Here is a 25837-nt window from a genome sequence, read left to right as displayed (position 1 = left end):
ACGGGTAAAGATGAAAACAGAAAATGCTGTTCTTTTGATTGTAACTTTCTAATAGTTTTGGGGATTCTTAAAGTTTTGCTTATTTCATTGTCTAATCCAGTCTGTACTTGCTAAAAGAACAGGAAAAACAAAAAATAGGTGAATGTCTAGATTAATAAAGACAATACTTAAAGAGAAGTCTTTTTTTTTTTTTTTTTCTCTCCCCACCTTCATCTTGTCTCCGAATGCCTTGTACTTTGCAGGAAATGTATAACTTCAAATTGAATTGTCCTGCTTATTTACATAAGGAGTCTCTTAAGATGGCAAAATGGATAAAGGTATGGCCATCAAAATTTGATCCATAACAATGATGTCTTAAACTCCTTGTGGGAAGCATTCAGTGCAAATAAAAAATAGTAAAATCAAGTTGGAAATGTAGACAGCAATTTCTAGCATGTTAAACGCGTTGCTGTGGGATCCCCAGACAGCAAGTTGCTAATTGAATCTTCAATACTTGGTGATTTGAAGTATCAATTAACTCTGTAAAATTTAGAGACATACATTTGAAAGAGTAAGTTAATGTATGCTCAACACTTCAGATGAACGTCAGATGATTTTCAGTACATACAAGAATGCAGCAGCAATTATTAAGAAAAGACAGATTATGGCCATGCTGTGTAAAAGTACATTACATGTTCAAAATCTGTACATATTTAGGCCAAGTTTCAAAGGCTACCTACAACATAAGGAATGAAAACCACCTTCTGTAATTACAGTTTTAGTCAATATTACAACACTATATGTTAGCTAGCTTCTTTCTGTTCAAATGAGCAAAGTAATTAATTTAAAAAAAAAAACAGTTCTGTGCAAGACAAATAAAATAAGAAAATAAAAATGTACCACAAATGTACCAAAATTAAAACCTTTAAAAACTTTTTTAAGCAATTGCCATGCTACACCTACAAAGATTACTGCAAACAGAAAAGAATATAGGCAATTTGTATTCAAAATCCAAGTTAACATTTAAGGTTTTCTTTTCAGATTTTAACCCACTTCAAACGTAACTAAACACATAACGTCACCTATAGTTTCTTTGAATCTAGTATAAATAATTGAATCTAGTATAAAGAAAGTAATGCTATCCACATCGGATTCATTCATTTTGTATGAGAAAGTGAAACAAAAATAAAAATAATTGGTATTAAAAATGGAGCTGTTCATACAATGTGAATGTTGAGCATGGCAGAAAGTGAGATTGTCTTCTTTTTACCTTAACAATATCTCCCTCACGCAGCTGAAAGCTCCTGGCTCTAAGATGAATCCCTTTTCCAGCCTCTGTTTCAATTTTATAGATACATTCATGGTTGTTGTCATAATTAGAAGGAAAATTTGGAGACAGCAATGTTCCTTCATTTCCAGAGACAGTTGCTCCACATTCAGCTAAAGAAAACAGACACATTGAAAAAAAAAAAAAAAATAGTAGTGAATTATCCATTTCAAGAAAACATGGGTTATTTACAGTAATATTTAGACTCTATGAAAACTCTAACGGGCAACCTAGGAAAAGTATGTTTCTGTCAGATTCGATCTGTAGAACAAACTCCTAGAAACCCTACCAAAATTGCTATCTCCTGCATTTCCCTGCGTACATTCATTAAGCGCACTTAGTGCTTTTATGTAATTCCCTTTACCTTCAATTCATCCCTTGGTCTTCCCATCAGACTAATTGATAATTCAAGTCAGCTGGTTTTCATAGAAATTGGATATTTTATTGAAATATAGTTATTGTGGTAACATTTCAAATAAATATAACATTGATTTCACTTACTCCCCTGTTCAGCTTTCCAAATAAGTATTAGAAAAAGCAAACAATGAGCTGCTGAGATAAAAGAATCTGGCAATAAATCAAGAGCATTTGAATATTTTTTTTCTACACCAGGCATAAAAACTAAAAACCAAACAAACGTTTGCGGACATCAGTCAGGGCCAAGCAGACAGCTCCCTTCTTTTCTTACGGACAGGAGTAGATATTTTTGTCATTGCTCCCCAGTAAAGGAAACAATAAAGCATAGGAATAGTGGTCTGTTCTGGCCCATGGGCTCAGTTTCAGTTCTGAATACAGACTAATAAGATTATTCCAAATGTTCAATATAAATTTCAGCACATAGAAAATAATATTGGTGTACTATTCAAACAAATATTTAATACTATGGATGAGACTGATATTTATATGTCATTGTTCTGTCTAAAGATAAAATATACAGTGTTAAATATAGATTTTGACCTAAACATCATTCAGATCTCATTCAGTATTTGGTAAAATTCTGTATATGATAGGACGAGGGGCAATGGTTTTAAACTAGAGCAGGGTAGGTTTAGATTAGACATTAGGGAGAAGCTCTTTACAATGAGGGTGGTGAGACACTGGAACAGGTTGCCCAGAGAGGAGTGCAGGCCCCATTCCTGGGGACATCCAAGGCCAGGCTTGATGAGGCTCTGAGCAACCTGATCTAGTTGAAGATGTCCCTGCTTACTGCAGGGGGGTTGGACTAGATGACCTTTAAAGGTCCCTTCCAACCCAACACATTCTATATTAAAAAAAAAAAAAACAAAACAAAAAAGCCCAAAGAAAACCTGTTATGACAATTCATATATACATATACGTATATAATAAATTAATATACAATTGTAAATCAACAGATATTTTTTATCGAAGATGTGATAGGTTTTTAAAAATACATGTTTTTTTTCCTATAAGTGTTAAATAGACTTCTAGGGTTCATAGGATATTAAGATATTAATTTTTGGAAGTCTGGGGGGTTTGCAATTTCAGGTAAAACTGAGTAGAGTTTAACAAGTATATATGTAAAGAATCATTTTGAAAACATAGTGTAAAAATAAACGAGAAAGATATATAAGAAAATAGTTAATTTAAACATATTTAGGGAGAAATGTATGGTTGATATTTACAAAAAAAAAATCTAAAAATTTTTATTTACATTTTCAAGGCCTTGACAGACATCATCAAATTTATGTGCTCCTTGCTTTTGAAAAGCCTAAAACCAGTGACATTTTCTGTTTTAGACCTCCTCCCTTCAGCAAAACTGAAGAAAAAAAAGGAGGGGGAAGGAGAAGGAGCGGAAGGCAGGGAAGGGAAGAGGGGACGGAGGGGAGAAAGATGAAAGAGGGGAAGAAAGGAAGGGAGGAACGGGACAATCATAGTCTTATTCAGAGCCTTATTTCTACTCTACATTTGGGCTCTCCTTAGGCAAAATGAAGATGGAAATCACCAGTAAGCTGGATCAGGATCTTTGATTGGGCACATAAGTTAGATAGAGTTCATTTGCTATTTGAAAGTAGAGCTTTATGTTCTCCCTTTCCTTTGCCTACTTAGGCCCTGAGATGCATTATATTTAATAGGCAGAACAGTGTTGGGGAATAAGAACCCCTGCCGCCAAACTTCAGACAGCCAAACTCTTCCCTTGTTGGGGAGTGTGGGATGCACCAGGTATTTCTAACATGTTTGAAGTCACTTTACTTTGTCTAAATGTTTCTAAGAACCGTAGCAGACTGTCCAGTGAATTAGATTTTTATTCTGATACCTCTTTGGTAAAGGATCCGTCAAATATGTGATAATTGTTACAGATGGTTACATATACATACATATATACATATTTGTGTGTTCATGTTCATATGTAGCTATTTTTGTCTTTGATAGGAAGAAAGTGGAACAAACTGAATTTATAAAATGTAATTCAAAGCAATGCCAACATTAATGGCAGACGCGTTTAGACCCATACTACTCAATGGCTTCTTGTGTTTACACCAGTACTCTACACAAGCCTTCTGCAAACAAATGTTTGCCCAAGTAAAGATCCACGCAAAAATATCTATGTTCCCTTTGGCTGCAGTGGTATCTTGTTATCTACCTCCTTTAAAGAACTGGAAAATATAGAATTAAAATGCTGAAGAGAAGAAAGTAAGAAAATGTTATGGAAGCGAAGGTTTTTTTCTTACATAATGTTCATACAATATTCTACATTTTATTTCAGTTATTGAATGTAAACCACTAAGACAGATGCAGTAGTAGAAAAAGCGTACGATGAGCTTTCCATAATCTAGAACTGGTCAAATGTCCTATTCCAAGAAGCCTATGTTCCAAAGTTCAAAACCATGGCAACCTAAATCTGCAAATAAAAGTACTGATGGATAAGATCAGGGATAATGAGGGTTACAAACGAAAGTTAATATATTGCTACCATTCTAAAGTATACTACATCTTGCAAGAAGCAGACACACTTTCTGTTATGAACAATTAGTTATTTACTAAAATTCAATTACATAGCAAAATTCTTCAAACACAAGTTGGCACGCACACACCTCCAACCCATCCCGTACAACTATATTCCATTTTCAATGCATACTACCACTTCTCAAATACCTTGCAAATATTTGACAGCTATGCAGTTTCATCAGGCCCTATCATTCCCTTCATTATCGTGACAAAGGGTTGCTCATGTCCTCTCACCAGTCAAGTTTCCTAGCTCATCTCTTGTCAGTCAGTAAATCACTGACACAGCCCCGAGAAAGAGGTTCCTAAAGGAAAGCAAGCCCTTCTTTGTCAACTTCCCTCCCTCAGTAGGAAAATTACACAAAACATGTGACAGTTGAGGTTAAGGTTTTCTTGCTGCTTTTTGCTAATGTTAGGATATCAAGTTAAGGCCGTGTTTAATTAGCTCCCCCAATTTCTTGGCCTGGAGACTTAGGTGACTTTTTATCAGAGAAATGTTGGCCCCGTCCATGGAAAGATTCCTTTCTCTCCAGACCATTGGAGCTTTTGGAGATCTGGTGTCCTAATGCCTCATTTGTGATCAATGCCCAGATATACAAAGGACCTTATGCCCTAAGGACTTCAGTTGAGTATTTTCCTAATAGTTTATGCACACTGCAATCCAGAACTGCATAAGCTTCCTACACATAATGAGAATCTAGAAACTCAAAAGAGCAGCCAGGAACAGCAATACTGAGTCTGGCCTTGTCAGCAGGAAGAGCTTATGCAGCCAAAGGCATCTCTCCCCTTCAAGGCCCTAATATTTTACTCAGCAGTATAGGAAATGTCATGGATTTTTTTCTTTAAAAATATCTGCAATAGCTGATACTGCTGCTGCTTTTTTTATACAGTAATTAACACATGCAGCCAGAATGCGTGACACCTAAATTCAATTCACTTTGCCTCTGAGAATTTAAACATGCACCTCCTGTGACTTCTGCTTCACATAAAGGGATTAGAAAATCAGTTAGTCACAAAGTGAGCAAATGTTGGCTAACCTCTTTAGCATAACAGGTAGGGCATTAAACAGGGGAGGGGGACACTTCTTCAAGGAAATTCATACACTAAACAGTTGGGAAATAAAATTCTGAAATAACCCATGAATCAGCATTCACTGTTACCACGTAAGTACCAAACTACTAGACTGGGAAAATATATTCATGTTCACTTCCATTTTCATCGCCTCCAATTAATCTCTAATTCTTTACGCAAAATGAAACAACAGCCTTTAGCCACATTGGCAAGATCATTCTGCTAGGAGGCATCAGATGTAATTTAAAATTCTTTTACAGAAACAAAGGAAATGAAGCCACATCTCTTACATTCTTGATAAAAGATCAAGCGATGAAATTTTGCATAAGGAAGTGATATGGGTCATCCGCCTATGGTAACTGAAAAATAAAAAAAACTAGCAACAACCCTTGAAAGATGTCATTCAATATTCCTTACCTAGCACATGTGCTCTTCGAGTATCTACGGCTTTCAGTACCTTAAGTTAAGCAGAGAAATCTTATCATACGATCCTGAAAGAGCTCTTTAGTTCTTGGCTACAAAGGGCTTTCTTTTGCTTTTTGACGCCACTACTTTACTTCGATGCCTTCCCGATTTCTTCCAAGTTCCAGAGACCTGCGCTCATCTTGGGAGAATGATCTGTCTCCCCAGCCCAGAGAGATGAAAGAGAAAAGATTTCTCATGCCCCCTACAATAGAAAAAATCTTGTACCTGCTTGTATTTTCATTTATTAAATATAATTCACTGAATATTAACCATATGCACCCTTCCTCTGATAAAAATCATCTATATCAGTATTAGTCCCTACAAGTCTTCAAATTATGCAAACACTGACAGGCACGGAATTTGCCATAAGAAATAATCTTTACTGATCTTAAAGTAATTAAGATGTTGTTTTCATATTAAAAGGGTATGATTAATTGCAATTGGACTATAAATAAGAAGTGGGGATAATTTAAATATGAAACTTTATTGAGACTGTAAAATAATTTGATTCTAAACACTGCAATAGCACTAAACACTCACATGTTAAAACATCCTAGTTAATCTATCTCCCTAATTTGAAGAACTACAAAAGAACCAATCAGACATGAAAAAAAATCCCAAATATGTGTTTTTATTTTCATTGTAAAACATTAGATTTTAAGCATCTGCAACTTAAGAACAAGGGATACCCTTCTGATGTCCTCAGTGAATAGCTGTGCAACCTTAACTGAGGATGAGGAGCAAGGGATAGTGACCTTCTTTAAGAACACACCCTTATGTATGCAGGAAAATTGTGTTGTAACTGAGTTGTAATGCAAACTAGTTTAATGTAGCTAATTTAAATAAAAATGTGCTCATAGTGCTACAGAAGTTTGTGCTTTTGTTTCTAAATGAAGAATAAATTCTCTAAATCTCATCCCAAAACTCTTTCTACATAGTTTGGCTGTTAGTGCTTAAAAAATTCACTACCATCAAATCTAAATGGCTTGTTACATAGCTTAAACTAGCATGTACTAAACAAAATTTGTTCTGTAAATGTCTGCTACTTATGTGGTTCCAATTCAGATTCTTTCCTTCTCAAACGTGCCAAACTATGGAAGTCTGCCAAACCTCAGCATCCAAAAGACAAGGTCCCTTGAACTCATCTTCTTTTAAAATAAAAAAAAAAAATCTATATGGTACTGGCTTTATGTTTCAAAAAGGTGGAAAGCGGATAAAAGCAGATTAATCTAATTTGCTATTATAACTTTTGAATCTAGTATGCTTTTTAAAGTTATTTTTATTTATTTATTATAAAATCGAATGTATCCACCTTAGAATTCAAAAAGCATACTCTTATTGAGTGTACTCCACCTATGTCCACATGTAAAAGGTTTTAGAGCAGGAACTATATGCTTTCGTTTCACTACAGTTTCTGAGACGTCTGTTATAACCTTGCTGAGGACTGCAGCAGACTGTAAAATGCTACCTTATCAAATTGTTCTTTTATTCCCTTGCAGTGAGAGCAATCTGTCTGGAACAGATCCTTGACCCCATTCTTTGTTCTTTTGCTTAATAAAGTCACTTAAATTCTATTTACATAAGTAACCTTTTTTCTTCTTCTTTCATTGTCTCACTTGAAATTGGATAAAAGGAAACTGCAGAGGGTAAATCTTTTGAAGATCATCAAACACTTCCTGAGTATGAACACAAACTCTACAAAACAAAGCAAATTCATGGATTCTTGAAATGCTTTGAAATATAGTTCATGTAAAATGTAGCGATAACTTTGTTTAATGGAAAAGTTTGCTTTATTATTTTTTCCCATACAACTTGCTAAAAGGTTTGACAGAGTTTTGAGCAGATCTCCAAAGAAGAGATCAAATAAAAGTAGTACGTCGTCAGTCTAGAGGCTTCTCTGCCACAAAGCACTCTACTGAGCGCAGAATATATTTTTTGTATTTACAAAATTGTGCAGGAGTTCATGAAATACGAGAAGCTGCTGAGCTCAAACAGTTGATAATTCTTTATGTTTCAGTGGGCCAATATTGTTAGCCAGTAGGATGGTCACAAAACATTAAAACAAGAGCAAAGGGGTCATGGATAAAGCTGAACCAGGCATCGTTTGCTTTGCCCTCACGTAATAGCAAAAACTTAGGGTTTCTCCACAGTCATTGACTGAGGGCTCTCTAAAGCTGAGCATGAGACTTCTGCAGAGCAGACACAATACACGACTGGACTCAAGCACAGCTTCTTGTACAAACTTGAATGCAGTGCAAGGAGATGAAGCTTCCTGCTAACTGGGATGCTGCATCAAGCCAAGGTGCACATGGAGTTTCCACAGAACCTCTGCTGCACAGTGCCTTAATCTTGGTAGTGTTAATGGTCCTTCATCTCCAATTCTGCAGCCAGCCCTTCACTTGAGAGCCTGTAACTTTTCACCTACACACTGCCAGGCTGCTGTGGCAGTGCCTTCACTCTGGTACCACAAGTGCTCTTGTCCTCATCTGGCACTGCTGAATTCAGAACTGCTATTATGCTGGTTTTCTCCTAAGAAGTCACTGCCGTTGATTCTTAAATCATACTGTTCTCACCCCACTTCTCACTCTTTTGCCTTGTAGCTTTTAGCCTGTAGCTCTACGCTAAGATTGCACCACTCCAAACCCGGTGGCTTTTAGCCTGTAGCTTCATATTGGATTACAGCAGATAATGAGCAGATAACAGTTATTTTAATTCACAATAAACATTACACAATAATATACATGCACAAAGCTTAATTACTATTTAGTCTGCAGCACCCACACATGCTCCATTCAGTGCTAACAGGATCATAAGCTACCAATGAGGAGCTTCAGAAAGTCTGCATGAAAAATATAACTGCACTAAAGAGAAAGCAGGAAGATGTTAGGTTTTCTGTCATTACTATCATCATAATTGTCACCACCACCTTTACTGGAAAGATACTTGTCTGGGGACTCTCTCCTTCCTCTTCCCAGCTGGTGCCTGAGGAGTGCCTTTCCCTTTTTTCTCTCTCTCCTTCCCTTTTCCCCCTCCTTGTTTGCTTCTCTAAGATAGATTTCAAGTCAAAGTAGGTCATCAGCTATGGACTGCACTAATCAAGCATGTGCATGCAAGCTTCTCTCAACATTCTTTAAGCAACACCTGTACGATGACGGCAAGGTTAGAATATCTCACTGAAAACCTTACTGAAATACCTTGCTGAAAATAAACCTCTTATTCCATATTTTTGGTCCCATTCCATTGCAACAAATAATGGAGCAGGAAAGGAAGGACTGAACAGCAGGTAAAGCCTTTTCTGAGGTTTGCTTAATTAGTTTTGAATCCATATGCTACTGACATAAAATACCGCTCAGGTTCTCAAAACAAATCCTATTATGTTAATTGGCCTCAGGGGATTATTGGCAGGATCCAAGGTGAGGGCAGTTTTTGGATTTAGTATATTTTTTGTTGAGGTGGTTTTGGAGATTTCTGTCTACTGTCTCTAGTATCTGATAATGAGCTATGAAGATAACAACCCTACATTATTTGTCTTATCAAGAAAAAAAATATTTAGCATACGCAACCTTAAAATGTAGAAAGAAGGCAAAAGGGTGACCTGAGACAATCATTATTCATTCTGACTACAGGTGATTAAAATTTCATACCAGGTCTCACGTTAAGGTGATTAAGGTCTCATACAAATCACTCCTTCTTTTCACTCTGAAAATACTCAGGGTGCTCACTATGCAACAGCTGAAATCTGTTAGTGTTCCCTGAATATTAAAGTTTCAGTTTTGAAATAGAGACAAGAAAAACCTGTAATTACTATATTGCATCGTATTTTTAAGATTCATATACAGTAAGACTAAAACACTAACTCAAACTAATCTTCAAATTTCTGTCAAACACTGACAGAAAAATGACAGATTAAAAAAACCCTTTCAATTGTGTTTACAAAAATTCCATGTTATAAGACAAAGAAATAGAAATTGTAAAAAAAATCTATTAAATAACTTCATTAAATATGTTGTATGGAACAGAAAACAACCTAAAGATTTTTCCCAAATACAGCGTATCCTGGATACATGCACATCCTTATTACTGTGTGAAGATTCAGAGATTCAGCTACTGATGTTATATAAAATTTCTTGCTCGTGAGAAGCTCTTAAATGAGAGCTCTCTCTGCCTAAACAGTAGCTAAAAATGAATAGCAATGTTCAGACTTAGTTTGACTTCTCAGAGGTGAACTGAAATTCAAATTTTATGCTACAGAGAATTTAAAGAAAACAATGAATGCCAGATCTCAAGGGTCTCACAGAAATCTACAGTGCTATTCACGCTAACAAGGTTCCCACTTATGTTTCAATCTCAATGGAAATTAACTCAATGCTACAACATGACAAAGTATATTAATTATAATTGATGATTTTGCAATGAATACTAACTAAACTATTAAAAAGAAACAACTTATTAAAGAGTGTCAGCAATTTATTGTAGCACCCTGTCATTAATTATTCATGTAGTATTTATTGTAACAACTGAACATGATAAATTAATGTGATATTAATGTGAATACCAGTGAACAATACCACGATGAAGATTTTACTCAAATACTGTATTAATGCACCATTAAAAAACAAGTGCCATGTAAAATTTAATAAAGGAAAAACACCGCTTAAACATGAAATAAAAACATTAAGTCGTTGTTTCTTTTCAGCTTTATCCTTTAAGTTTTTCACAGCTTGCTTTAGGAACACTCCATACAGTTGAAATGACTAATGGGAGACAGGGAAGTAATGAAAGTTAAAACCCAACCCAAAACAAAGACACAAAAAGAACTGAAACCAAGTTTATTGTATTAATGCGTTATGCTTGAACTATATGCAATAATTACCATGAAAGGCTAGTTTGAACTGAAAATAGTGTACAAATAATATTTTCATGATACATGCTAGGTAAAATTTATCACAGCTTCTTAAGAAGACAGTGAGCCGGGAAAACCCAGACAAGTAGACAGAAGCAGCATGCAAAGCATGCAAATCAGGTAAAACAATAGAAATTAAGTTAAGACAGTCTCTGAAAGGAGAGTTGAAGAACTAATTCAAACTTTCCTTCTCATTATTATGTGATGTCCAAATGCCTAAATCCTGGACGAGGTGATCAAAGCGTTTAGTTACATGTCCTTGTGAACCATCTCTAATAATAAATAACCATCTCTAATGGTCTAAAATAACCATCTCTAATAACAAGGGTAGGTCTTCAGCTGAGTAGGGAGGCTAGGTAAAGGCCATTCACATTAGCGAAGACATTAAGGAGTTAAAAGAACATTATTAACAAATAGAACAAAATATTCACTTTTTTTGGTCTTGTAATCTTACTACTGCCTCAGTTTTGCAATTAATAACAGACAGAATTGGACGGAATAAGCTAAATTTATTATTTTGTACCTAAAACTGTCTTAGAGCAAAGACGTATCTTCTGTGATCTAATAAACATACATTTATTGTATAGTACCCCTTAGAGATCAACAAATCCAGCAGGTTGAACTAGCAATTTCTGAAATATCTTTTGAAAAGAGGAGGTACCTACACTTGGGCACTGTACCTTGCAATGCACTGTAAATGTCTCTCCACTCAGGTTTTTACCCATTGCCTTTGATAACCAGTGAACAGCACACCTTTCACAAGTTAGGAGGGAAAGAAAGGTCTCCCCTCGTTCAGAATTTCATCAGCCTATCAGAGTGCACCATAAAGAATACCAAAACTAGAAGGCCCATTCCTCATCTCTTAGAGGATCCCTGCAAATGATAAAGTCACATTTCAAGAAGTACTTAGGAGATGAGTTAGGTGTACACCAGATGCATGCATTTGAAGCTGCAATCTAAACTCCCTCCTCTTCCTCACCCCCTCATCAGTTACGTATCTCTGGAAATGCTTCGTGTCATATTTCCACATTTGCAGAGACCCTGCTCCCCCCAAGCCTGAGAAGGTAGTTGCCACTGGTATCCAACAAAAGGAAGCAGAGCAGCATCTAACTCCTCTCAGTACTGCCAAAGCCATGCCAGACTGCAGAAGGGAACAGGAAATCCATGGGTTCAGGGACAGCAGTCTGCACTGCAGCATGACAGTGAAACCTCTGGACTACGGCACTGAGTTGGAAGAATGCATACATTGTGGGGAAGGGAAGTATTTTCTGGATTCAAGATCTATTTCTAATATTCATTGTGTTGGTTCATTGAATTGTTACATTCAGTCTTAAAAAAATACTTTTTAGGAATGCTTCTTCTCTTAACCTATGAGTCTTCCAATTCCTTTTTTAACAGTAGCACAACCCGCATACAGAGCAGTCAAAAGCTCCTGACTAGTTTGACATAAAGCAAACTGGAAAGTACGAAAAGTATGATTAAAAGAATAGCACAGGTTTGCTAGATAAGATCTAGGAAATCTGCCTTAGTAACAGACAAAATTGTGTGGTTTCTGTTTAAAAGGCAAATGAAGACCACGTGATAGCAGCCAAAACCTGACTGTGATGGTCTCCTTCAGATGGACATTAGCCTCAGAATCAGGGACTTGAACAGACTAAGGAACTGTTCCACCTCATTCCTGGACCCGAGTACTCACCAAGCTTCTGAGATGGGCAGAGTTTTGGGGATATGCAGAACTGCACGACTGCCTAAGAGCTTTACTCTCGGATCTGAACTGTAGGGGGACCAACTCTCTAAAAGTTGGGCTTTGTCCTCAGGAAAAAGTAGTCAACTATGAAATGCAAATGAAACTGTGTAGTTATAGGTAGAGAAAAATGCTGGAAGGAAAAAGTGAGAAGAATAGCTATCCACACTCTTGGGCAATTTTGTTCACACAGCCATAAATAAATATAAACGTATAGATACATTTGCGAGTCTTTTAAAGCAAGAGACATAATGGGAATAAATTACATATGTGGAAGTAGTGTCAATAACCCATCATAACCACAATTAGTAATCAAATGTGTCTTTTAGCAATTTTTTTTTTCCTGGAAAACACTGGAATAATAATTGGAGCAATAATAACAAAGCAATGATTAATAATAATACAGGATGGGATGTCAATGAAGGAAGGGGAAAGAAATCGTTTTCTGTTTTCAAATCTCGACTAGACAAAAGATAATCAGGGGAAGCGTGTCTGTACTCCAATAGCTTGGTTTTTACCTATATACAAACATACCAACACAAAACCAGTAATTTTAAATGATAATTATATTATTCTGAAGTAAATTTGAGAAATTAAACCTACAACACATAGAGAAACTTGCCAACTACAGTAATGTGCCAGATGATAACGTTAACAGTCTTACAGGTGACAAGCTGTTTCAGAATAGTAAAATAACCAGATGCCCATATTGCTACTCTCAAACCTAAAGGTAAGGGTTACTTTAGTGACATTTCTTTTTCAAAACACTGCACATGTTTATTTTCCAGGTAGCACTGTGCCAGGATTGCTAGGTATTAGCAAGGCATTTTTACCTTGACATTATCTATAAGAATGAGCTCCTAATTCCATTAATTCTGCGCATCACACAAAACTGAAAAGTAGCAGTGTGCTTCTCTCTCTCTCTCTGTTCCCCTCAATCTCACATTCCTCTCAGTTACAGTAAATTTTGAGGAGTAAAAGAGGACACTGTGAATATACATTCAGAAAATGTATCTCAAAGAAGAGTTATATAAATATAGCCAGCCAGTTTGGTTTTTTTTCCCCTTCAGAAGACTGTGTCCTTTATACTGTGGGTAACTGCAGAAAAGCTTTACTATAAGATACTTGCTGGAGTGAGTCACTAGTTAAGTGAAGACCGCAGGATGGCTCTTCCAAAAGCAATCACTGTGTCTAGAAAGATGGGAGACAGTTATCATTCTTGTGTGAAAAGAGACTGAAGTGTCCCATCTGCAGACAGCATCTACTAGCACATTTGACAGGGAAGCCATCATTGTTATTTGAGTGCTCTTGAGGAAGCTCTTACAGGAAATGAGATTTCTTTATGGATGACCCCGCCACCTTTCTTTTAAACAATTTGATGTAGAATGTGAAATTCTCTGTGAGGAGACAGGCAGTCCCAGTGTTTCTACAGTTGGTATAAAGAGGTGGAGGGTCTTCCTGAAAAGCCACATCGTGACAATGCAAACAAAGAATTCACCAGACAGCTGAGGGAAGGGGGGTTGCTTCCACAGGTGAAGCAAAGCTTTAAGGGGGGCGTGGGGAAAGGGAAAGGGAAATGTTTAGTCTTCAGAGATGGGGTAAATTTGATGCCACCTTGGGTAATGATTGCACCTGGTGTTTAAACAGTGCAAAGGGAGTTAGCCGTAAGGGCCTGAATCTTCTCCGCACTTGTTAATTTTTAACAGTACAGCTCTTCTCATTAAATAATAGCAAATAGAGCAAGTAGTTGGCTGTAAGCTTTCTGGTCAGGAGGGAGAGATCCAACTGGAGGACAAATATAGAAATGGAATGATAACCCAAAGGGAAACTCTAGGCAACATCTTCAAAACTTTGTGATGAGCTGGAATAATACTGCGTAACTGCTTGAGGTGCGTGGCTGAGATAAACATTAAAATAATTCTAACTGAAAATGAAGAAAGCAAAGGGTTGACACTGGGAAATAAGATTTACAAGGACATCTGTTTAGGAACATTTATCTCATTTTGCAGATAGATCTGGCGGTGTCTTTTTGCTGTGAAAAGGAGGGTCCTTGCTGAAGGAAGAAGGGATTGCTGCCTTATTCTGAGAGCCAATCGACATCCAGGAACTCAGATAAAGACCTCTAATGTTCAGAGGAAGACCATCTATCTGCGCAGCATGGAGAAGATATAACTAAGAGAAGATGCTAACAAGATCTCCAAAGCTCTGCATTTGCCTTACCTGGAAAGTAACTCTTCAAAGAAGAAGAAATAGTGTAAAAGCACAATTCATTACCCAACCAGGAACACTTTAGAACATGTTGGAGATGAACCCTGGAGGAAGGACTTGAAATTATTTACTTTGATGGAGTGGGGCGAAAGGCAATACCTTTGGAAACTCTGTTGGTTCCTTGTTTTTTTTCCATCAGCAGATGAAACTGAGTACTATTTCTGTGACACAAAACAGTATGTGCTTGTGTGAATGTTTAGTTTATAAATTAAATTCAATTAAATTTGAAAGGCTTTCATCCTGAATCTGATTAAAAGAATCATAAAGTATATATTGCCATGTGTCCTAGGTGGTCTAAAAAACCCTTATTGATATATAAAGGTTGGTGTGTCTATATATCATGTAGATGAATTTGGTCAGTATAGAAATGATAATGAGGAAGAAATAATCAAGAAGCTATTCAATCCACTAATATATTTATGAATTTGTGCCACTGAACTGAGATTACATTTAACTTCTGATTGTGCACTCTAAAGCCCACAGATTTCAGGACAAGTAGTTTCTTTTGACATTTTTGAGAAAAAAGTAGTCTTTTTGTGTGAACTCCTCTTCAAGGTAAGAGGGTATCTTAACCCCTAATATCTTAGGTGCCATGGTAAGAAGAAGTGGAACCTCTGTAAACATTCTTTGTACTAAGAAAAAAATCATACGAAAGCAGCTTCAGCTGAAGGGCACTGAGTGTCTTTCCCCCTCAGGTTCTCTGCTTAGCAGAGTTTCTTTCCTTATATTTGCCATAGTTGCATTACAGATATGTTTAGTCTACAACATTCTTACAGACCGAATTTTCTTCATAGACTGAGTTAAAAGGGTTATTTAGACATATTGTTTTAGGTAAGTGCCAGTTGCCTGTGCATAATTTCTAAAAGGCTTTCTTAATCAATTAGGAAGTGGGGTCTTCTACATGGATTTAATGACAGATATCTTAGAACCAGTCTATAAATATATTCAAAACTGAAAATACTAAGAACAAAAAGGAAATCTGAGCTCTCAATAAACAATTTTCCTTTCTATATGAATTACAGACATATCATGTACACATATGATTGGATATGTATCTCTAAATTATGCCTGGGAGAATATACAGGTATATCTATGTCTGGCACAGTAAGTGGTTCCATTAGTCCTATAAATTCATGGTTAATTCAATGGCTGATCCTTCATTAAGCTAATTATTGAGACTTTGGTAATCTTTGTGACTTTGCAATATGTTATTCACATTATGAGGATAACTGAGTGAGCATTTCCAAGATAGCAGGCATTACTGTATATTACTGTATATTACTACTGCACATTACATAGGAAAGGCTTTCTAAAAGACAAAAACATTTAAAAAAATCAAAACATACATGACAACCATATAAAATGTCTCTCTTCTTCACTGACAGGGAACAGTATTCCTGCAGACTGATACAATCTTATGGTATCTGAACTAAACTAGAGACACTAAACCAAAAAAACCCCAAACAACCCCAAACAGGCAAATATCCCAAATTTCCCAAGACCTAAAACTTCTTGAAGATTTCATAGCTCAAATAAGATATTAATTTTTAGACAAAATAATTATTATTAGTTTTTCTTGCTACTTAGTATATTGTAGACGTGCATTTTGATTCCTCTGCTAAGAAAATTAATATCTGGTTAACAAGTAATGACAGGAAATGAAAGTAAGCAAACAATTTCATATTGAATTTATATACCGAAAATGATAACTTTTTGAGCCTTTTGTGCAATTGAGCATCTTTGTTCATATGAATGTAGGCTGCACATAACCGAAAAATAAATGTTCTGTAAACAATAATGGTTCAAAATTTATGTTCAAATGACACGAATAAAACTGAGCAAAAAATAGAGCACGTCTCCAAACCAGAAAACGAATAATATAAAACAAACCCTTCCATTTTATGAAGTAAGGTTTACAAGATGGTAATTCTAAATAAAATCTTCATCACCAACTATATAGCTTATCATTCTAGCACAATTCTTTGTATATATGGAACTTCATAATAATTACTCAGTTTTCAAAGAATAAACTGAGCAGGATTAATTAATTTTTCTCTTATTCCAACAAATATCTCTAACCTCATATATAAAAATGGTAACTAATGTATTTGCGAACAGACACAGATAACTTTCCAGATAATAATACTTAAAAGGTAGTAAAAAATATATTGGGGAAAAAAGAAAGCTTACATAAAATGAACGCATATTAGCTTTTGTTTTCTTGTGTTATTAAAATGTGTATAAAGATGGGCAGATTATATTTTTGGTGCATGTTGTCAACTTTAAGTGAATTCTTCATGATTTAAAGATATCAGTAAAGAGTATTTTCTTATTTTTCCAGTATTGTCACTACAGATGGCATACATATTCACTCACTATATACTAAATACATTTAAATACACATGTAATCCTTCCTAATGCCATTTACTGATTCTTTGGCATTTTCAGAATTTAACTAGAGGACCAGCAACAGACATTTCTTACTCCAGCAACCAATTAGCTCTCATATAAAAGTGGGCTGCTGAGATCCCTCTTACACACCACCTATCACAAGGAAAGCTTTTTGTCTTTCTTCTGGTATTTGCAAGGCTTGGTTATGAAGGCAGGTCTAGAATTCACCTGAACATCAACATCAAATTAAAACTGGTTGCAATTTTGCCCCCACTTTGGTTAAACTGTGGTGTAATACTACAAAGGCAGGTTCTGCTTATTCGGTACAGAGATCCTCCTTGAGAGGACCTCAAAGGTCCAACGGGTTCACTAAATGCATTTCTGAGAAACTACAATTGATTTCAAGATTGAAATTTTATACCTTAAACATCTAATCCATGAATCTTTGTCTAGAAAGTCTAGAAAGCCCTCCTAAAGCATACCATCTTTCCATGTATACTATAGGCAGCGTCAATTCACTTTAAGAGATTAGATTAGCTCAGAAATAGAGAATTAATAGCACACAGGTATACAGCAATGGGAATTAAAAGTAGGTCCTAGGAAACACAAATGCAGATAACCAAAGGCGGTATGTGTTGGATTACAAAAGTACTTCAGCTCTGGAACTGACCTCTTGGCAACAAGACTTCATACAGGTGCTAACAAGGTATATGATGAAGGAGCAGTAGATATGCTGGAGCTAGCAGGCCAACTGCAACACATTTGTCAATGACTGATTATGCATAACTAACTAAATAAATGGAAGTAACCCCTCTATTTAGGGGTCTAAACGATGCCTGGACACTGATTCATCTCACTGTAAAATAGATACCTAAATGTAGGCAACGACACTGCAAACAGTCAAATTTAGATGTTTGGATCTGAATCTGAATCCCATTCACTACAAAACACTTGCAGACCGACAACCCCGGCTCACAACCAGTTAAGGCTCTGGGGAGACCTTATAGCAGCCTTCCAGTACTTAAAGGGGGCACACAGGAAAGATGGGGAGGGACTCTTTATCAGCAAGTGGAGCGATAGGACAAGGGGTCTTAATGGCTTTAAACTGAAAGAGGGTAGATTTATATTAGATATTAGGAAGAAATTATCTACTTTGAGGGTGGTGAGGCACTGGAATGGGCTGCGTGGAGAAGTTGTGGATGCCTCGTCCCTGGAAGTGTTCAAGGCCAGGCTGGATGGGGCTTTGAGCAGCCTGGTCTAGTGGGAGGTGTCCCTGCCCATGGCAGGGGGGTTGGAACGAGATGATCTTTAAGCTCCCTTCTAACCCGAACCATTCTATGATTCTATGAATACCGACTGAAGTAGTTAGGTCTCTTCTCCCTGGAGAAGGGAAGGCTCAGGGGGATCTCATCATAGTATTCCAGTACTGAAAGTGTGGCTACAAAGAGGATGGAGGCTCTCTCTTCACAAGGAGCCACATGGAGAAGACAAGGAGCAACGGGGACAAGTTGCTCTCAGTATAAGAAAGAAATTTTTTACAGTGAAATCAGTCCCGTGGATGTGGTAGAGTAGTTTTCAAGACTCGATTGGACAGGGTGCTAGATAATCTCATTTTAGCTCCCTTTCCCACAAAACATTGGACTAGTTTATCTTTCGAGGTACCCTCCAACCTGGGCTGTTCTACGATTCTGTGATTCTGTGATATAGGATGGTGCGCGCTTGGTTAGCCAACGTTCACAGAGACACAATGTAAAGAAGCAAGTGATACTTCTAAAACGAATCAAGCTGAAAATAGCCTAAGACTTAAATCTAGAATTTCCAAATAAATGGCAAACTCCATATGATATTGGTTTCTCTCTCATCTGTTACTTTATTTCATCACGGGTTAAATAAGCCCAGGTTTTTAAACTACATATGTGTATGTTACGTGTATACACAGTGTAGGTGATATGATTTTTTTCAGATATAGAGAGATGTCACTTTAAAACAAACAAAAGAAAAAAGCTGAAGCTGACTTTCTCCCTTAATGAAACAAAACCTTATTTAAAACAAGAACCCTCTTAAGAAAATCTGTTTAGAGGTGTGTGGAACTATTTGACATTTTAGAAGCATTATGTCAATAGTAGCTGATCGGATTCACTTCACACGGTGGTTATAAAACCATCTCACAAATCAAATACAACAACTATACAAATTTTATAAAATCCAGTCCCAGAGATTTTCCCAGAAAAGAACTGTTCACTCAGTTTGAGCTTGTAGTTACTGACTTTAACAACTGCACAATAATTTTAAAAATTACAGTATACGATGCTGTAATACTTTGTAGTTTATAATCTTAAACCAACAACACAAACAAAAAAAACAGTTTAGAGTTACAAAAATAAAAACACAATACAAAAAAAAAGACCCTTAAAACCAGGCACGGTACTCTAAAAAAGGCTATTTTCACCTAAAAGCTCTAATCATTGTTTCTGTATCCTGAAAGACAAAGTATGAAATTTATATCTTAATTATGGCAAACATACAGTTCAATAATTAGATTTACATTTTATCTCACACAACATTTTGATTTTATTTTCTATCACAATTCTAACTATTCCTCTTTCTTATTTTTGTTTTCTTTAAGTAAGAGAGACATGCATTACTTGTATCTTGCACTCACTTTAAAGTTTGTACAGCTTGGGGATCAGTCCTTTCAACCCAAGCACTTTGTTCTCTGCCCAGTATTCTGACACATGCCATGTGCTATTAACGATTTGATGAATGAAATGAAAGCATGTGACCACCTACCCACACACCTTGGCAGAGGTGCACTCCATACACGCCGACCACCTCCCAGGCAGGTAAGTTTATTAGCACCTTCCAGGCGATATCCAGGGAAACAAGAAAAGATCAAGGAATCTCCAACACCAAAATGAAAACCAATTCGCCTACTGAAGGCAGGAACACCAGGATCATCACATGGCTCCAGATCATACTCTGCAGACAATAAAACATAATATATAAATAAATGGGACAAGCTGTCAACGTGGGAAAAACCAAAAAAACACTTACCAAATTAGTTGCACTGTATCAGTACAGAACACTTGGAAAACACGTATTTCAGAGTTGTGTTCTCTACTAAAACCTAGTACTGTTTCTATATGTCTATTATGGCCATACATACAGTAATTATGTATCTATTGTGTCCCACCCACACTACATTTATTTTCTTAATTTCGGGGGCTGTAATCAGCTTGTAATGTAAGTGGTTTACTGTAATTTTGTTTAATTACATCCTTTGTATATAATTCTCAGTTCATTTAATCTGAACTCCCAAACAGCTTTAGAAGTGAGACTTACAGTTAAAAAAAAAATCATTATGTAATGAAGATAATCTAACAAAAAAATAAGCAAAGGGTCACATGAATGAAAAGAAATATGACCACATTTTCAAAACGTGGGCTTGAGTTTCTTAAGTAAAGCTACACTCTTAATCAGGCAATCTCTATTTGTATGCCTTTTAGAAATCCTATAGGTGTCATCCAACTGAAAACGAATATATACATATCTTTTTAAAGAAGTCTCAAGGGCTTAATTTTTTAATCTTTTTTATAACTATACATCAGGAATAATTCAGGTTGACTCAGAACAAATTAATGGGAAAAAATCATGGCTGTTACATACAGAGGGACTACATCGCACTCAGGAAATACCTGACCCACACACTCCCTCATCCTCACCGAGTATGCTGGTGAAGAATCACTGTATGTTTGACCTGTTCTGTGGGCTTTTTATTCTTCCTTAGATATTCACTACTGACCACTGCTCAAGAAAAGATGTTGAGAAAGATGAACGTTAGATCAAAAAGTCTGATTTTATATTCTTCAGAATATGATCCAAAGACCCAAGAGATCTCTTAAGAGAAGAGACACTTCTGATAACTGATAAGAAAAGACATTTTCTGAAACATTTACTTTAGAGGTTGGTGGAAGGTAGGGTCAAATCGACTTAGAGAAAGAAACTACATTTAGTCAGGGGAAGAAATTAACCCAAAGCTTCTGAATAAGTGTTTAAACAGCTGACTTAACTGAATAAAATAAAGAAAGAAATCCTTATAGTAATTGTCTTGTGTCCCGAATAGTAGGAGGAATCTACAAACCACACTAGTTTCTGCTGGCAAGAGCTGTAAGTTTTGAAAACATATGATCTACTACTATCACTGCTCAGCACCACAAAGGCTGAGGTAGACATGGAGATACCCTGTGGCAGATCTTTTGGCACCTGGGAACTTTCCTGACAAATTTCTGCCTCGGATAACATTCAAAACAGTTTAAGGTCTTCTCACTAAATTCTACTTAATATGAAGAAATACATTCGGATTGTGTGAAAATAAGAAAACAGACACACCCATTTGTGTCATAAAATTAGTGTACCTGATAATAGTTCTCAAAATATTTATTTAATATAAATGATGAAATATGATGGCTATCTATGTGTATATCAGTTGTAGATAGGGCATAAACCTTTGCCTGTGTTTGAAAAATTCTGTGATGCACATATTTTGTCACTCTACAATTTTTCCCCTTGCATCCATAATGATATCTTGTGTATTTTTTCTACAAGTTACCAGAAGTTAGTTTTAGATATACCTTTCCTATTCCAAAATCAGTCTCCGATTTAGACTCCTCTGTGACTCTGAGTTAGCACAGTACTGCTTTTTTACAGTTTCTGTACTTCCTTTAGTAAAACAGTACCAGTTAGTTTCTTTCTTCTGAAGAAGCACCTTCTAATTTTGTACTTTTTTTCCCCTTAATTTTCCTCCAGACTTTTTTTTCACACTGTTGGTGGTCCTCTAAGAACAGGGAAAATTTTCCTTAAAACAGTCACATCACCAGCATCTTTCTCAATCTGTTAGCCACCTTTATAAACTTTAGCTATTTTTCTACAATAGAGACTAAACAATTTCTATTGACTTTTTCTACTGGTGCTTCATAATGTTTCTGCTATCTACAACTAAAAATACTACCTGGAAACAGTTTCCGAATATTTAGCAGAATGGACTTTCTTACCTGAAAATGTTATGTTGAAGCCTTCATAAGAAATTGAAAAATCAGATATAAATCGAAGCTGTGCAGTAAAATTTCCAAAGAGGCCAGCTTTAATTGTAGGGGGTAAGACTGAGCCAGTTAACCTGGCTACTGGTTCTGTGAAGCTGCCATCTTCAGTGATGAGCAAATAGTCATGAGAACTCTCAAGGTGAAAGGTATGAAAAACCAGCTGTACACCTTTAAAAATATTAAAAAGGAGGGAAAGAAAAGCATTTAAGAGGAAGTTTTTTCTCTTCCTTTATACATAGGTGACACAGAAAGTAAATCTTACGTTATATTGAAAGATTTTTAGAAAAAGTCACACATGGAATCAAAACCTGAAATTCGGAAAATAAAACTTGCAGAAAGCCCTTAGGCTCAACCAATCAATATGTGCAGTGTGGATGTTTGTTTAGCTCACTGTAAATCGATAGCTCCCATAAGAGAACTGATGAGATTCAGTGTTATCTGTATACAGAACTCTGAAATCTAAATTTGTATTGTACAGATTTTATTCAAGTTCCTGTATGTCTTTTTTTTTTATTTATAATCTCTACCATTATCCCACTATTAAACTAGGAGACACTTTATAATTGGCTAAAATTTTGTATTCATGTTTTATTTTTGCATTTCCTCCAACACAATTCAGTTTTTTTACTCTAAACTTCAGGGAAGTGCCCATATACAAGGGCAAAGCTGATACAAGTTTTATGGATGGTATTCCATATAATCAGATTCATATTTGCTGGGACCAGTCTTTTACTCAAGTCATGACTGGTTCTTTCAGTTCCAACTTCCAGTCCAGCAATGAATTAAATTTAGAACTACAGTTAAGTTTTCAAATACAATTATTTACTGTGGGGAACAACATTCTTAGAAAGTCTTATGTATTTTACATTTGAAATGCCATTTGACTTTCAAACAAAAATACAGTGCATTAAAAGATACTACGCAGTAGAAACTTCCAATATACTTTTCAGATTACCACAGATAACAGACTTTTCTTGTCATAGGACGGAGACTGAGGAGTGTTTTTATTATGTTTTCATTTAATGGTATGTAACACATCATTACTACTTCTTAGGCTTTTTTCCTTAGTTCTTTCACACATTTCCCTAACAGATGAGCTGTGAAGCTCAACTGTGCATCCAACTGTTACTCTACTGTATATATAACATAGATATTTTATTTTTGACCCTGATGATTTAAGTCTGAAATCTAAGCTTACTAATAGACAGATCAAATCTGCTTCTTCATGCTTAATAATGGAGAAGATCTATCAACAAGGTCCTGACAGCTTTCACTGAAAAATTTAGTACTATTTAACAAGTAACTATTATTTTCATGTATTTTACCTCTTCTACTTTCTGTCAATTTTTCTAAGAAAGACTAAACCACATTTCCTCTGCTAACTGTTAAAAAAATGTTCATTTTGCAAAATAACCACAAACTAGAAAGACCACATTTGATGATATTTATTTCGGGAAATTAAACTTCTTCCTCAAAAGAATGGCAGAAAGCACTGATCTAACTCCGTTCATAAAAGGTATTTTATTGTGTTTGTGTGTCTTGATTTTTTAAACATGGACATTACATATACATATGCAATTCATAGTACATCCTTACCCTTGCCATGTGACACTTCAATAGTCCAAGTGCAGTTTAAAGAGTTTGGATAAAAATCAGGAAAACCTGGAGAAAGAACAGTTCCACTCTTCCCATGAATATATCCACCACATAAAGCTTAAAAAGAGAAAAAAAAAAGCAGGGGCAGGGGGGAGAAAACCAAACAGAAGTCATACAGAAGTCCTGGTTTTATTAAAATAAATACATAAATATCTAGTTCACTTTTTGAACTACCCTTAAAATTAAAAATAGGGTCAGGTATTAAAATAAGAAGTTAATTAATTCAAAGCCATGACATTCACATTTGACAACAATTTGGTTATTCTTTAATTAATCCTTGAAAGGGAGTTTATTTGTTCCAGAATACTACAAGAATTAATTCCTATTGTAGCAGTATTGAGGAAGTAAGATTTTTTTTTTTGTGAAATAATTAAAAAATCAAATATCTTGCAGCTACTTTTCTTGTACTACGTATTTAGAAAGGTATATATTTAATTTAATTTTCATCAAACAAAAATATTTAAGAAAGAAGATGCATATTTTTTAAATAATAGAAAAGTTTGTCTCTATTTGATGTCTTCTGCAATGTTCAGGGGCGGGGGAGGGCAGTTTATGTTCCTGTCTTTCAAAGATTAAGATTGTCCTATCATAAGTAATTTATTTGGAACTCAGTATTTTGAAGACAAAGAACTACTCAAGAATACATTTTATGCATACGAGCATTTGCTAAACTAAGCTACTCAAATTTGCATGGTGAGTTAATTAAAGTTTAAGATTTGCATGCTGAATTGCTCACTGATCTTTTAAATACAGCATGGCTGTACTTTTCACTCAATTGCTGCTGTCCAGCTTTTAATGTTTTTTTTATTATTATTTTTAAATTTTAATAAAATAAGTATTTAACAATAAAACAACAAAGCATTAAGATGCTTTTATTCTTCTTCCTCAAATAGAAGGATATACTTTGCCATAAACTAGATGGCAAATTGTTCAATAAACTTGCAGTACTTGTATGTAAATGTATATATGTATACATACAAACGTTCTGGCATTATAGCTAAAGCTCTTTTTTTTCATTTCTTATAAGACTAAGGTGTTTTTAAAGTTTTTAATGTTTTTTGAATTTATATATTATATATATTTATAAATAAATAGAAGGAAATGAAATGTTTCTAGCCTCGTTTTGCCTGCATATATTTATTTCTTCACATAAATATTAATGAGAATACCCATGGCTAAAACCACAGTAAATATATGGTTGATAACGTTACTTAATAATAAATAACGTAATTACAAATATCAGGTTCATAACGCCATAAATGAATGGTAGTATATATTAATTCAAAATCCCTCTTATTCTGTAAACATCAGAGAAGGAAGAAAAATATTTGACTATGCAACATTCCTTAAAGCAGATATTAAATATTTACAAATAATTTACATAGATATAAGTTTAAAATTAAAAATATGTAAAAGATCTGTTTTTATTTAGCTCTCCTTCGAAAATTATTTTCATGCTCTACCTTGAGATTATAGTACTTTGAGAATGACACATTACTTAGAGGGAACTTTAGCAACTGTGACTCTGTAAACAGTTCTTTTTCATCTTTGTTGGCATGAAACAGAGCAACGTGCTTTTCCCTGAGGGATTTATTCTGCTGATTTAATTTCTGAAGTTGTAATTTGGAGAACATCAATAGTCTGCAGGTGACTGCAAAATGCTCACAGAATCATAGAATGGTTTGGGTTGGAAAGGACCTTTAAAGATCATCTAGTCCAACCCCCCTGCAATGAGCAGGGACATCTTCAACTAGATCAGGTTGCTCAGAGCCCCGTCCAACCTGACCTTCAATGTTTCCAGAGGTGGCACATCTACCACCTCTGTGGGCAACCTGTGCCAGTGTTTCACCACCCTCATTTTCAGAGGTTCTGGGTTCTATCCCGATTGAAATACTTAGCTATATTTGGATCTTATTTACTCTGGTTTCTATCAATCAGAGGGATTTTGTAGCAACTATACAAGCATTCCA

At 35.5% G+C, this 25837-nt stretch overlaps 1 protein-coding gene across 1 annotated transcript in view; it reads right to left on the bottom strand.

Annotated features, from left to right (window-relative positions):
• CSMD1 (CUB and Sushi multiple domains 1) overlaps window positions 1–25837 on the bottom strand; it is a 1197588-nt gene that overhangs the window by 247748 nt on the left and 924003 nt on the right. Inside the window, exons 19-22 of the mRNA XM_074581652.1 lie at window positions 23808–23924; window positions 22164–22379; window positions 19903–20091; window positions 1250–1419 (exon numbers count right to left, since the gene is read on the bottom strand). Coding sequence (XP_074437753.1) covers window positions 1250–1419; window positions 19903–20091; window positions 22164–22379; window positions 23808–23924 — 692 coding nt within the window. The remainder of the gene's footprint in view (window positions 1–1249; window positions 1420–19902; window positions 20092–22163; window positions 22380–23807; window positions 23925–25837) is intronic.

This window comes from Larus michahellis, chromosome 3 (assembly GCF_964199755.1).
Source record: "Larus michahellis chromosome 3, bLarMic1.1, whole genome shotgun sequence".
Lineage (NCBI taxonomy): Eukaryota > Metazoa > Chordata > Aves > Charadriiformes > Laridae > Larus > Larus michahellis.
The sequence above is the reverse complement of the archived record's forward strand: the minus strand, read 5'-3'. Positions and strand labels throughout refer to the sequence as shown.